Source organism: Mustela putorius, unplaced genomic scaffold (assembly GCF_011764305.1).
Source record: "Mustela putorius furo isolate JIRA1106 unplaced genomic scaffold, ASM1176430v1.1 tig00000508_pilon_pilon_pilon, whole genome shotgun sequence".
Lineage (NCBI taxonomy): Eukaryota > Metazoa > Chordata > Mammalia > Carnivora > Mustelidae > Mustela > Mustela putorius.
Window position 1 is genome coordinate 6,520,203 of NW_025421402.1, and position 13,126 is coordinate 6,533,328.

The 13,126-nt window shown below is 34.2% G+C and overlaps 1 protein-coding gene across 2 annotated transcripts in view; it reads right to left on the bottom strand.

The window, feature by feature from the left end:
* Positions 1 to 13,126, bottom strand: part of LOC101691226 (complement factor H) — a 78,566-nt gene that overhangs the window by 44,628 nt on the left and 20,812 nt on the right. For both annotated transcript variants that reach the window (XM_045081134.1, XM_004756469.3), the window contains exons 2-6: positions 8,803 to 8,988; positions 8,358 to 8,463; positions 4,401 to 4,477; positions 2,716 to 2,907; positions 826 to 996 (exon numbers count right to left, since the gene is read on the bottom strand). In XM_045081134.1, the coding sequence (XP_044937069.1) occupies positions 826 to 996; positions 2,716 to 2,907; positions 4,401 to 4,477; positions 8,358 to 8,463; positions 8,803 to 8,988 (732 nt within the window). The remainder of the gene's footprint in view (positions 1 to 825; positions 997 to 2,715; positions 2,908 to 4,400; positions 4,478 to 8,357; positions 8,464 to 8,802; positions 8,989 to 13,126) is intronic.

Here is a 13,126-nt window from a genome sequence, read left to right on the forward strand (position 1 = left end):
TATGTTTCTTGTTTCACTCACTGCTGCAGCTCTCAACAGAAGTTGACTCACTCTTTTCCATATATGTGTGCAAATATCTCAACACAGTTGTTACCATGCTAAGCTGTATCTTCTTGCTCTTCTTCTCATGATATGATTTCTTAAACTCAACTATCTACATTCTCTCTTTTAGGTCATGGTTTTGAAACCACCTCTTTTAAAATGAGGTAGGCTAAGCAGAACACAATATTCCAGACATAACTTTTGGTGGGCACTAAACCCAGTTGAGAAGGATTCTAGCTCTGTACAACATCCTTCCATTCTGAGCCTAAAAGAGTTTTTTTTTTTTGTCCCCCCCCCCCAATATCATCATCATTGTTGATTCATATTAGGTCTATGGTTAATGAAATCTCCAGTTACTTCCACTTAATGCCATTTTGTCAATGAAGGGTTTCCTCATCTGGTATTAATAAAATTTACTTTTTAAAGCAAAATTCTTGGGTTTACAAGAACAATCTGGGAGGTGTATATAGCTGGGAATTAGGAAGCCCATTACAACACTGGCTCTGCTCTAGACTTGCTTTTTGACCACAGACCAACTACTTAATGAGCTATTGAATGTCTCTCATCCTTTTATCTCTGTCTTGAGAATGAGAGGATTATACTAATTGATCTCAAAATGGGCACTGCACACAAAGTGTTAAGTATATTGTCTTTATAATCGTTGATTTCTATAAACATTAATACTCCACTGTAAGAAAAAAACCTGCTTAACTATAAGGAGTATATGCATGAAAACAACTTACAAACTATATGGTAAAATGTATGGAAAAAATATAACATCACCTTTACATGAAGGACTTGGAGTCCACCCAGATTTAGTACATATAGCATCTCCTCTATCACTGTATTCATAACCACTGTTACATTTATATTGAAGTCGTTCATTTTCCTTGTAAACTTGCTTCGGAGAAGAAAACTGTCCATTTGCAATTGCTGGCTTTTGGCAGGAAATTTCTAAATGGAAGGGATTAAGTTCCAAAATGTTTGTTATATATTAAATGATCTTGTCAAAGACATAGTTATATTTAGACACAAATTATGTTTCCATTAGGCAAATCAGGCAACCAATCAAAATTTCTAACATTATTGAAAAGTAACTGACGTGTTTTTTTGTGGCATCACTATCAATTCAAATTTTCTTTCTAAAAAACCACCCAAAAAACAATAAAACAAAAACTGGCCATCATCTTTGACCCCATCTTCTGTCAAACATTTCCCCCTAGGATTATAGCAACAGTAACTAATTTCCCAAATCCAATTTTCCCATCTTTCGGTTTTCCTGTTTGTAACTTAATGGCCTTTTTCTTGTCCCTTCATTGCTCCATTTAAAATCCTCCATTGATTCCCAATTCAGTCTGAGTAAAAGCCAAACTTTTCAGCATGACATGGAGCACTTTAGAACCTTTTACTGGCCTATCTTCAGTTCCATCACTGACTTACCTTTACTTGCATCCTACATGTCTCCCAAGCACATGAGAGCAGGGGAGACTCATAGTCACAACAGGGTCCTTGTATTTGTACTTTCCTCTCTGTGTGTTCCCATGACTGGTATGCGTTCCCTTCCTCAACTTCATTTGAATAATATACCTCAGTTATTCCAGGAAAGTTTCACTAACCACAGAAGTTAAGTTTTAAGAAGGAAACCCTGTCTGTGAACCTCTAGAACATACAGTATTTGCTGTGCTGAATATAAAGAGGTTTACCATCTCTGATTTGAGGAACTAGTTTTGTTAGAAAGTGTTTTGAAGAAGAGGATGATTTTCTCTGCATCTCACTGTTGGATAGCTAGACTAAGACAGTGAAAATAATCAAGAGATTTTAGATAATGTTAAAAAATAAATATGGCAGAAATTTCTTTTGCACAAGTACTGGTAAAATGAAGTATGGCACTTTTAAATAAATTGACCATAATGTTTCATTACAAAAACCCCAGTCATCAAACTGGTCATGATAGACCAGTTAGCAGCATCATAACTAAAGAAATCTTGACTTACAGTTTACTATAGAACTTTTTTTAAAAGGCAAAAATTTATTTAGTGGATGCAATTCAATTCCACATACTTATCTAAACCTGCAGTGTATATAGAAGCCAGGACCCTTTTCTAGAAGAATTATTCAAGCACAGAAGGTCATTGCAATTCCTCAGTAGAAATAAATAATGATTTTTTCACTTTTCAAATGAAAAGAAAGTCTATTCTATAGGCCAATATAAAAAATTGCTGACCAGGAGGACCTTATTAAATTTTATTAATATTATTAATTAATATTAAAAATTGCCCTCCTGTATTTGTGCAGACCACTCTTCTATTTGAGCATGAAAACCAATCATAATTTAATTATGGTTAAGACCACAGACTTTGGTTTCAGATGATCAAGGTTTGACTCTTAACTCTGCCATTTATGCCATGATAACCTTGGTCATGGGATTTAGCTTTTTTGCACCACAATTTCCTTGATTATAAAACAGAGTTTAGTGCATAAATCACAGACATTTTGAAAGTAACGTGGAATGATATATGTAAAGAACTTGGATCAATTACTGGCAAATAGTAAGTGCTCAATAAATATTAGGTATTAGTGTTATTCATATTCTTAAGGATGCACAATATATGAGAATGCATATTTTCATGAGAAAAACTAAAATCAATCCCATGAACAGTAAATGTATCTTACCCACACATTTTGGTGTTTCTCCACTCCAAACACCATTTGCTGAGCAATGAATTTCTGCAGGTCCATCAAGCTTGTAGCCTGAGTTACAGTGAAAATGTACAACATGTCCAAAAGTATAGTCTTGGTCTTGTTCCAATGCAGTGCTGGTAAGTCTCCCATTCTCTGGTTCTGTCACTGGTAAACACTTAACAACTGAAAAAATAAATAAAATTTTTCCCAATAGAATTTAACAACTTTACTATGAAATGTATGTATATATTCATATAGATGGATAAAATCATCAGCAAAGTAAGATTGGGGAAATTACTTAATTCTTTTAAAGAAGCATTTGATAAAACTGTTGGATATAAAGGCTAGTAAGTTAAAAAAAAAACAATAAGCCTCTCTCATTCTTTTCTGTGAGAGTGGACAAAGAAAATTACTTCTTTGAATGACAGTTTACATTGTTATAGTTAACAAACAAGTGTTTCTTAAATAATTGAAAAATATAAAGCTTGGGATAATTAAACAAAAAATTTCACCTAAACTCCAGAATAATATAATGCTGTATTCCTAAAAGGTATAGAAGCAAACTTTCTGATTCTATTTACTTCAATAGACAAATAGTACTTAATTTTCCTTCCTTTTCTATGTCAGTGCTCAAAGTAATTTGAGTAATCCTTTTGATTTTACTTAATATTTTCCAATATCTCTTAGGTTATGCCATTTTAACTTGATTTTATAGTGGGATCATCCAGGGTAGAATTAAAATGGAAATTCTATGGTTATCTCCCTGTCTCCCTGCCCTATTACCCAAGGGATACTGGTTTAGTAGGTTTTTAGTAACCAAAATTTTCAGCTTTAAATAAACACCTCAGGTGATTCCAGCTTAGAAATTTCTTAAAGCATTTAGATCTTCATTCCACATTTCCATAGATGAAAGATCTTTCATTCTCTTCTTTAGATAACAGGATTTTTGAGTGGTCCCATTTCTTCTTCCTCCTCCCTTCCCTCCTCCTCTCCCCTCTCCTCATGGCTCTCCTCCTCCCCCTCTCCCTCTCCACCTCTTCCTTCCTCCTATCTCCTTTCCTCTGTTACTCCTCCTTCCCTTTCCCTCTTGACTTATTCCTCAGCATGGAACTAAGAAAGACTATTCTGACTCATTTCTCTTATTCCCATGATGACTGGAGAGTGGGATTACTAGCTAAAAATTTGGAGACAGGATCTACATTTTCTCACTCTCATTCTTGGATTTATGAGTCACTAAGAAAAAGCAGAGCTCTCCCTCACTTCCCGTCTCTTTTCAATAAGACTAAGACCACAGGAAAATCTTCCTTGTCACACAAGAGGGGAGAAATGTCTAAATCATGTTCTTCACTTCAGCTGTTATCAGAGATCCTTTTAATAAAGCTGAAATTCTGATACTCATGTTTTCTTTCTAGTGGTTAGAATCAAAAAGGAAAAGAAAATAGGTTTTAGATTCCCCAAGTTCAAATACTTAGACTATTAGATCAGATGAGTCTGTATTCATATTTGGTTAATGAAACACAAAATAACGCCTAGGTATCCATTCTGTACTATATTAGAAGCAACAAAAATACTTTAAGTAAAAAAATTTAATTACAAATTTTAAGAATATTTTAATGTAGGACATCCAAAAAAATCTTTGACATTTGAATATATTGATAAATCAATTTTACATATACCTTCACAAAGAGGAACATCATTGGACCATCCATTTGGTTCACACTCACGGAAATTAATCCTACCTAGCAACTGATATCTGAAAATAAAAAATAACAGAGTGGTGAGCTAATGTGTATTTATATGCAATTTTTATTTTTTAAATTTTTTATTTTTTATAAACATATATTTTTATCCCCAGGGGTACAGGTCTGTGAATCACCAGGTTTACACACTTCACAGCACTCACCAAAGCACATACCCTCCCCAATGTCCATAATCCCACCCCCTTCTCCCAAACCCCCTCCCCCCAGCAACCCTCAGTTTGTTTTGTGAGATTAAGAGTCACTTATGGTTTGTCTCCCTCCCAATCCCATCTTGTTTCATTGATTCTTCTCCAGCCCCCTTAATCCCCCATGTTGCATCACCACTTCCTCATATGCAATTTTGATACCATTCTGAATGCCCAGAAACTCCATTTCAGAGACAATTAACTGCATATGCATTTCCTTTCTTCCTTCCTTTCTTCCTTTTTCCTTCCTTCCTTCCTCCTTTCCATCTTCCCACTCTCCTTCCCCTCCTCTTTCTTTTCCTTTTCTTTCTTTTTCTTAAATTTCTTTTCTTTCTTTCTTTAGCTTTTTTCACTTAAGAAAGGCCCTCAAGTCCTCAGGCACATGGACTTGGAATAATCATAATCCTTGGTTCATAACGCAAACTCAATATGATTTTGTGCACAATATCCTTTTATCTTTTCACTGAGTCAGTCAGTTAGTTACACTGAACAATGTTATAATCTCCTTGAACCCAAACCCCAAACCAGAAACATGGTAGTAATCAAGAGCTAACAATATGTTACCCTTCCTCCAGTTTTGTTCTATACTCCTACCCTCCACAATTATGATATTTGTGAAACGTTTTGGACTTTTAACATAATCAAGGATAGCACTAGCCCAAATTTCTTAGCATGTGGTTTATTTTTTATTTTAAAATTTTTATTACTTTTAATTAACTTTTTCCAGAGTGTAAGTCATCGAGACAAGTCTGTATATATAACACATTCAATGTCAAATTTATCTAACTGTGGTAACACATTAAACCTATCCTTAAAAATCTACAATGCTTTACTTGAATGAGATATCCTTGGAACAGATGCAAAATGTACAATCATTACCAGATGCTTTAGATCAAGGTAAAGCATCCTTCTTAATATTGTAGTGAACAGTCAGAGGTAAAAACTTTTTCTCAAAAACAAAATAATGGACAGCATTTTAATAAATCCAAGAGAGATACTTTTGAGAACAGAATTTTTATAAACTTCTAGATAATTATACCTAGACAATTATTTCCTTTATCTGCATATAAGGATTGTTTCACCCATTACACAAGAAAAGAAATGCTTTCTGCCTCAAAAAACAAGCTTTATTTGAATGTTATTGGTTTGTTCCTAACTTTCTAAAAGAAGAAAACATTTCAATAGATTCAATGAGAGTCACAGAACTTGAAGTCAAACATTTACTCTATGACTCTGTTATATAAAGGAAAAACAATCGGCTATTAAAATTCCTTCTCTGTCTCCTCTCCTTGTAACCCCTTCCAATATGGAAAGTATATTTCCAGAAACCCATCCATTTCCCCAAAGCTCTTTCAGGAATTCTGCAAAATGCTACACAAAACTGCCTAAGGCCTATATATATATATATATATATATATATATATATATGGAAAGAGGGAAGAAAAAGAGATTGCCCACATTGATTGGGGAAAAGTAACAGCTCATGTTTCTGCAATCCTGGCCAGGCAAAATACCAGAAAAACTTTTTGTAGAATCCTTACTTAAAACTACCCACCTCTAGGATACTGAAACTGAATATCCTGGTAAGTGGCTAGTATTCAGTTAAATTGGTACTCAGAAGAGAAAACTGCATGAGGACAAGGGGTCAAAAGAGGGTCAGTTGACTGGCAGAACAATAGGCACAGTAAAGTCATTCTACACTGATTCCACAGCTGGGTAAAAAGAGTTAAGTCCTTCAGATAGGTAAAATCATCCCTCAGAAATATAAAAATAGAATAAAATAATGATGCTTGCTTATTTGTAAGGTCCAAGAACTTTTAATTCACTGATGAATATCTAGTCCTTTTTGGAGGCTCAAGGTGAGCAGTGGAGATTGTTACTCTTAGTCTCTAGCAGAGTTTACCCATAATTTACATAAGCAGAAGGAAGCAAAGATGAATTAAGCAGAGTCAGAGTCAGAGGTTAATATGTGGAAAATTTCTTTTATCAAATTATAAGTATTTTTTATTACTGAGATTTAGGGAATCTAGTAGAAAGAGTCTATGAGTTTTGACCCTTTCTTTTTTTCTTTTTGAAGATTTTATTTATTTACCAGAAAGAGAGAGAGGAAGAGAGAAATAGAGAGTGTGAGAGCATGAGCAGGGTCTACAGTAGGCAGAGGGGGCAGCTGGCTCCTTGCTGAACAGGGAGTCCCACTTGGGGCTGGGATCCCAGGACCCTGGGATCATGATCTAAGTGGGTAGGTAGAGGCTTAAACGACTGAGCCATCCAGGTGTCCCGAGTTTTGATCCCTTTTTCCAGGTCAAATGTGGAACCTAAAGGTGCCAGACTAGCCTGGATTGAGAGGGTTATTTCAGAGGTGAAGAGTGAGGCAATTGGAAATCTATTTTGTCATGTGTAATTAAAGCCAGCAGTAATAATTGAAAGTTGGGCTGAAAAAGTCTTGGAAATATCTCCCTCAGGTAGTGGCCAAGGAGAGTCTAATTCATAAGAACTAAGACTTATTGGGTAACAATATCTTAGGCACTCTTCAAAGGGCTTCAGTGTGTGTCATATTTATTTCTTAGACCAGTACTATGATGCACCTACTGTGTTTCTATTTCTAGAATTGAGAAAATGGGAGTTAAGAGTCATTAAAATGATAATACAGTTACTGAGTTGTGAAGTTTTGGAATGCAGGCTTACTCCAAAGCCCAAGCTTTAAAATATTATATTTTATTGCCTCAAACCAAGAAATAAATGAAAATAATTAGAATCAATTCATAATTTCCTTTTTAAAAATGTATTTATTTATTTATTTGAAAGTGAGATCGAGAGAGCAAAAAGAAGGGGCAGAGAGGGAAGGAGAAGCAGACTTCCTGCTGAGCAGGGAGCCCCACACTGGGCTCAATCCCAGGAACCTGGGAGCATGACCTGAACTGAAGGCAGAGCCTTACTTAATTGAATAAGCCACCCAGGAGGCCTCAGTTTGTAATTTCTTGATCCTATTTATATTTATGTATCATAAAATTGTACTGATATTGTTTTTCTCATGTATGAAACTTTCTTCAAAACAATTTTTGATGTGCCTAGCAATAACAGAAATCAAGAACACTGAAGAGGTATCATAGTGTTAAGATTAGTCATGAACATCTAGTTGGTGGTTAGAGAACAGAGAGTTGATGACTATGAATGTAGTAGCATTTTTGGTCCATGTGACAAGAATAATTTGCAGACCATGGAGACCTAAAGAATGGTATTTACTATTATATCAGTGTAAAATATTTGCTTCTTCTACATTTTATAAGCTTTTATTAAAGGAGGTGTGTAATCTGATTTTGTTATCATTCCCTCTGTCCAGGATATGTTGAACTCCCATATACTCTGCACATAATAGAATGTAGTCAGGACTTGCTGGAATAAACTCTTATCTATATGTATATTATTTTCTAGCCCTCTTATAACTACACTCAACCTGAGTAATTATAATTCATTTTAATTTTTCAATGTTGAGGAGGTAACTTGGTATCCAAATATAATCATTTCCATTATAGTTTAATTTTTCAGACTACTTATATGGTACTTATAAAAATGCTCATAGAAAAATAAAGTAACTTCAAAAATACTAATTAGTACAGTTCTTATTTGCTACCTAAATTATAATTATAACTGTTTCAATTATAAACCTCTTTTAATATTGACTACATACCCCTCATTACATGTGTAAACAACCTTTGCACCATATACAAACTCTTCTCCTCTTTCAAGTTGGAAAGAACCAAAAGGAGTATCTCCAGGATGTCCACAGGGCCTTTCTAAAATGAAAAAAATATGATATTATTACGTAACATGGGGAAACACATTTTATGTAGGAGTTCAAGAAAAATTACATTTGATATTATATCAGTGAACATAATTGAAGATGTGCAAAAGTGAAAAATGTCAATTATCATTTTAAAATTAAACTTATCTGTATGGTTGTTTTTTTTAAATTTTAGAAGATTACAACACCTTATTAAGAATAATGATGGCATATGATTTTGTATTTAAATGACAGTTGTGATATAATTCAGCTGATACTGCTACAATATCAAACACTCAGGATTTTCATAACTAAAGTTTTTACAAATTTCACAAATGTATGAATTATTTACCCCGACATATCCTCAATGGATTAAGAGACTCCCATTGTCCATTCCTGCATTCCATTATAATAGCTCCAAGAGTTCTAAATCCAGGTCGGCATTTATAGGTAGCCCGAGTGCCCTCTGGATATGTTTGTGCAGTCCAGGCACCTGACAACACCTCAGTTTGTTTTCTTGGAGGGGGTTCTTTGCAATCTATAAACAATAAAAACAAAGTAAGTGCTTAAAGTGCTTATTTAAATTTACAATATATTTAAGTCACTTTTTTAAAAAAGATTTTATTTTATTTTTTTAATTTAATATAATTTTTTTTATTTTTATAAACATATATTTTTATCCCCAGGGGTACAGGTCTGTGAATCACCAGGTTTACACACTTCACAGCACTCACCAAAGCACATACCCTCCCCAATGTCCATAATCCCACCCCCTTCTCCCAAACCCCCTCCCCCCAGCAACCCTCAGTTTGTTTTGTGAGATTAAGAGTCACTTATGGTTTGTCTCCCTCCCAATCCCATCTTCTGTTGATGGGAATGCAAGCTGGTGCAACCTCTCTGGAAAACAGCATGGAGGTTCCTCAAAATGTTGAAAATAGAACTGCCCTATGACCCAGCAATTGCACTATTGGGTATTTACCCTAAAGATACAAACGTAGTGATCCAAAGGGGCACGTGTACTTGAATGTTTATAGCAGCAATGTCCTCAATAGCCAAACTATGGAAAGAACCTAGATGTCCATCAACAGATGAATGGATCAAGAAGATGTGGTATATATACACAATGGAATACTATGCAGCCATCAAAAGAAATGAAATCTTGCCATTTGCGACAACATGGATGGAACTAGAGCGTATCATGCTTAGCGAAATAAGTCAGGCGGAGAAAGACAACTATCATATGATCTCCCTGATATGAGGAAGTGGTGTTGCAACATGGGGGCTTAAGTGGGTACGAGAAGAATATTTAAGTTACTTTTGCTTTTAAAAATACCTATGGTGTTACAGGTCCATCCAAAATTATGTCTTAAAATATATAACATATATATTTTTACCTTACAGAAATTGAAACAATATAAGTTTGTAAAAAAAAAAAACTTTCCAAAGAAATTGTTTTCCTTTTCTATAATTTTAATCAAAATATTCTATTTAATATTTTATCACTACATTAGACATAAAAATAAATTGAAAAGCTGCAACTGCATGCCACTTCATGAAGATTATGGAATAATAGAGACATCCACTGTAGAAAGTTAAAAGTGACTTCCTTTGGGAATGCAAGTCCAACACACACAAAAGTCATCAAAGGTGAGATTATTGGCAATATCTGCCAGCTGAAATTTATGTACAAATGGAAAGTTTTAAAATGAACATAAGGAAACATTTCCTACCTCTGACCTCGTAGCCAGGGAGTTTGGGGGAGATAGTGTATACATTATTCTTTTTTTAAAAAATTTATTTTTTATTTATTTTCAGCATAACAGTATTCATTGCTTTTGCACCACGCCCAGTGATCCATGCAATCTGTGCCCTCTATAATACCCACCACCTGGTACCCCGACCTCCTACCCTCCCCCCCGCCCCTTCAAAACCTCAGATTGTTTTTCAGAGTCTATAGTCTCTCATGGTTCACCTCCCCTTCCAAACTCCTCCAACTCCCTTCTCCTCTCTAACTCCCCATGTCCTCCATGCTATTTGTTATTATACATTATTCTTATTGCTGCACTGCATTCTACTATCCATTCATTGATTTGGAAAATACGTACTAGGCACTATTCTAAATTCTGAAGATGAAACAATAAATTTTAAAAGAGACAAAGTACCTGTTTTCAAGTTTTTCCATTCTACTAGGGAAGTTATTTATTAAATAAGTAAATAAATAAATGTATAATATACATTGCAGGTAGATAAATTCTATTTAGAAAAATAAAGCTTGGCAAGATGATACAAACTTGAATGGGAACATTCCAAGGACGATGGAATAGGATGGAACAGAACAACATTTCTACTGCAAATTGGAAAAACAACAAACTCGTGTGTGTGTGTGTGTGTGTGTGTGTGTTGAAAGGAACTGGAAATTGTGAGGAGAAAAGGGATTAAATGAACTAAACCAAAGTGGGAAGAGCCCGTTTTATGCAAACATAAAGTTTTCGGCCATTTCTTAACTGGTCATGTTTGCCAGGCTTTGCCTGAACAGAGGAATGTGATAGGAAAAGAAAAGAGACAAACTTTTGGAAGCATGTCTAACATGAAAAATTCTGAAACCCTGCAGAATGAGGGTGCTCTGCTGGAGCATAAGTTGTTTCTTAAGAGTGGAATGGAAGTTCCTATAGTCTCATAGAAAAAGTCCTGGTAAGAAAAGAATCTTACTTCAAATACACAACTGAATCCTCATCAAAACAGTTGACATATTTCAAAGTCACTCGGGGTGAGATTTAAGAGCAGAGATCGAAACATCAGAAAAGCAGTATCAATCTCTCAGAGTGTTCTGGGATGGTGGAAGAGGAGACCAACCAGGTACTTCATAAAAACCCAAGAAGGTCTCTACCTGGAGACTTTTGAAACCAGAAGTGGACTAACTCAACATAGAAGTGCAACCCCAACCCATCTGAGTTCACTTCTTGATTAGATCAAGAGCAAGCACTTGTCAATGGGAGGCAAATAATATAAACATTATCATTACATTTATTTTATATAAAATGTATAGCTTTGGATAAAAATTAAAAGACACATAAAGAAGTAAAAACATGTGATAAAGAAATAAAGCAAAAATAAATGGTTCATAGGAGCAGACACTCAGATCCAGATGTTGGAATTAGTGTCAAGGTTTCTTTAAAATAGCTGTTTTAAGAACGTTAAAGGAAATACAGGAAAATAATAGATGAAAGGAGTAAAAAGACAAAGATATCCAAAAGAAAATTGATGCTCTAAAAATAATCATGTGTTATACTAAAATTACAAAACAAATATCCAAAATTAGGATGCATTGGATGGTCTTAAGAATGAAATGGAGATAGCAGAACAAAAACATATTAAATCTGAAGAATATTGATGTAGAACTATCCAAAATGAATACAGAAAGATAAAAGTGTAGAAAACACCAATAATAAATAAAGGAGAGTACAAGAAATGTGTGGAGCAGAGTCCAGTGATAGGTGTACGTCTAAATAAAATTCCAAAACTAGAGAAGAGAAAAGGCAGAAATATTTGAAGAAAGAATAGCTCAAAGGTTTCTAAAATTGATGAAAAAAATCAACTCTCAGATTCAAAAGCTCAAAAACAGAACAAAACAAGAAAAACAAACAAACAAACAAAAACAAATAACCCACAACAAATCAAAAGGTAAATACGAAGAAAGACTATACAGAGGCTTTGCAGAAAACCAAAGATAAAGGCAAAATCTTAAAAGCAGACAGAGAAAGGAACACATTTCTTTTAGGAGAACAATAAAAATAGCAGTATGTTTGTAACAGTAACAACTGAGGCATGAAGACAATGTTCTGCCATTACAAAACTGCTGAAAAATAAATGGCAACAGAGAACTGAATCCAGGGAAAACATACTATGAAATGAAGGAGAATAGAAACACATTCTCAAACAAACCAAAAAGAGAGAGAATTCAACAATAGCAGACTGACACAACAATAAGCCCCACTAAAACTTTCTAGACTGAAGGAGAATGATCCCATAAGTAAACAAAGGGTAATAGGGCACGGATTGCATGGAGCACTGGGTGTGGTGAAAGAATGATGAATACTGTTTTTCTGAAATTAAATAAATTAATTTAATAAAAAAAAGGGTAACAGTAAATGAGCAGAACTGAAGAAAATAAACATATGGATTAATAAAAAGACTACTGATAAATAATAAAAAATGTGCTATGTATATTTTAACAAAATTTTAAAAAGCCTTCGTTTAAAATCAATAACAACGTCTTAGAGTGTTAGCAAAAAGTTTCAGGAGTATAATACATAAAAATAATAACAAAAATGCCAAGAGATAACAAATGAAGTTAAATGGATTTAATGTTTCCATAGTTTAGAATGTAGTGAAAGTATCGATTAAGGGTGAACTGTAATAATTTGAGTATGCTTATTGTAAAACATTAAGAGTTATATAGCTAATGGAAATGATATAGTGAGGTAGTAAAGAATATTTGATTAACATTTTTAAAAGGCAGGAGAGGTGGAATAGAAGAACAAAGACATGACGTAAAAAATAAATAGCAGTATGTTCGACTTGAGCTTAACTGTATTAGTAATTACAATAACTGTAAATGGATTACCGCCCCCGTTAGGGTATAAATTAATTGGAGGTATAAATTAATTGACTGGAGA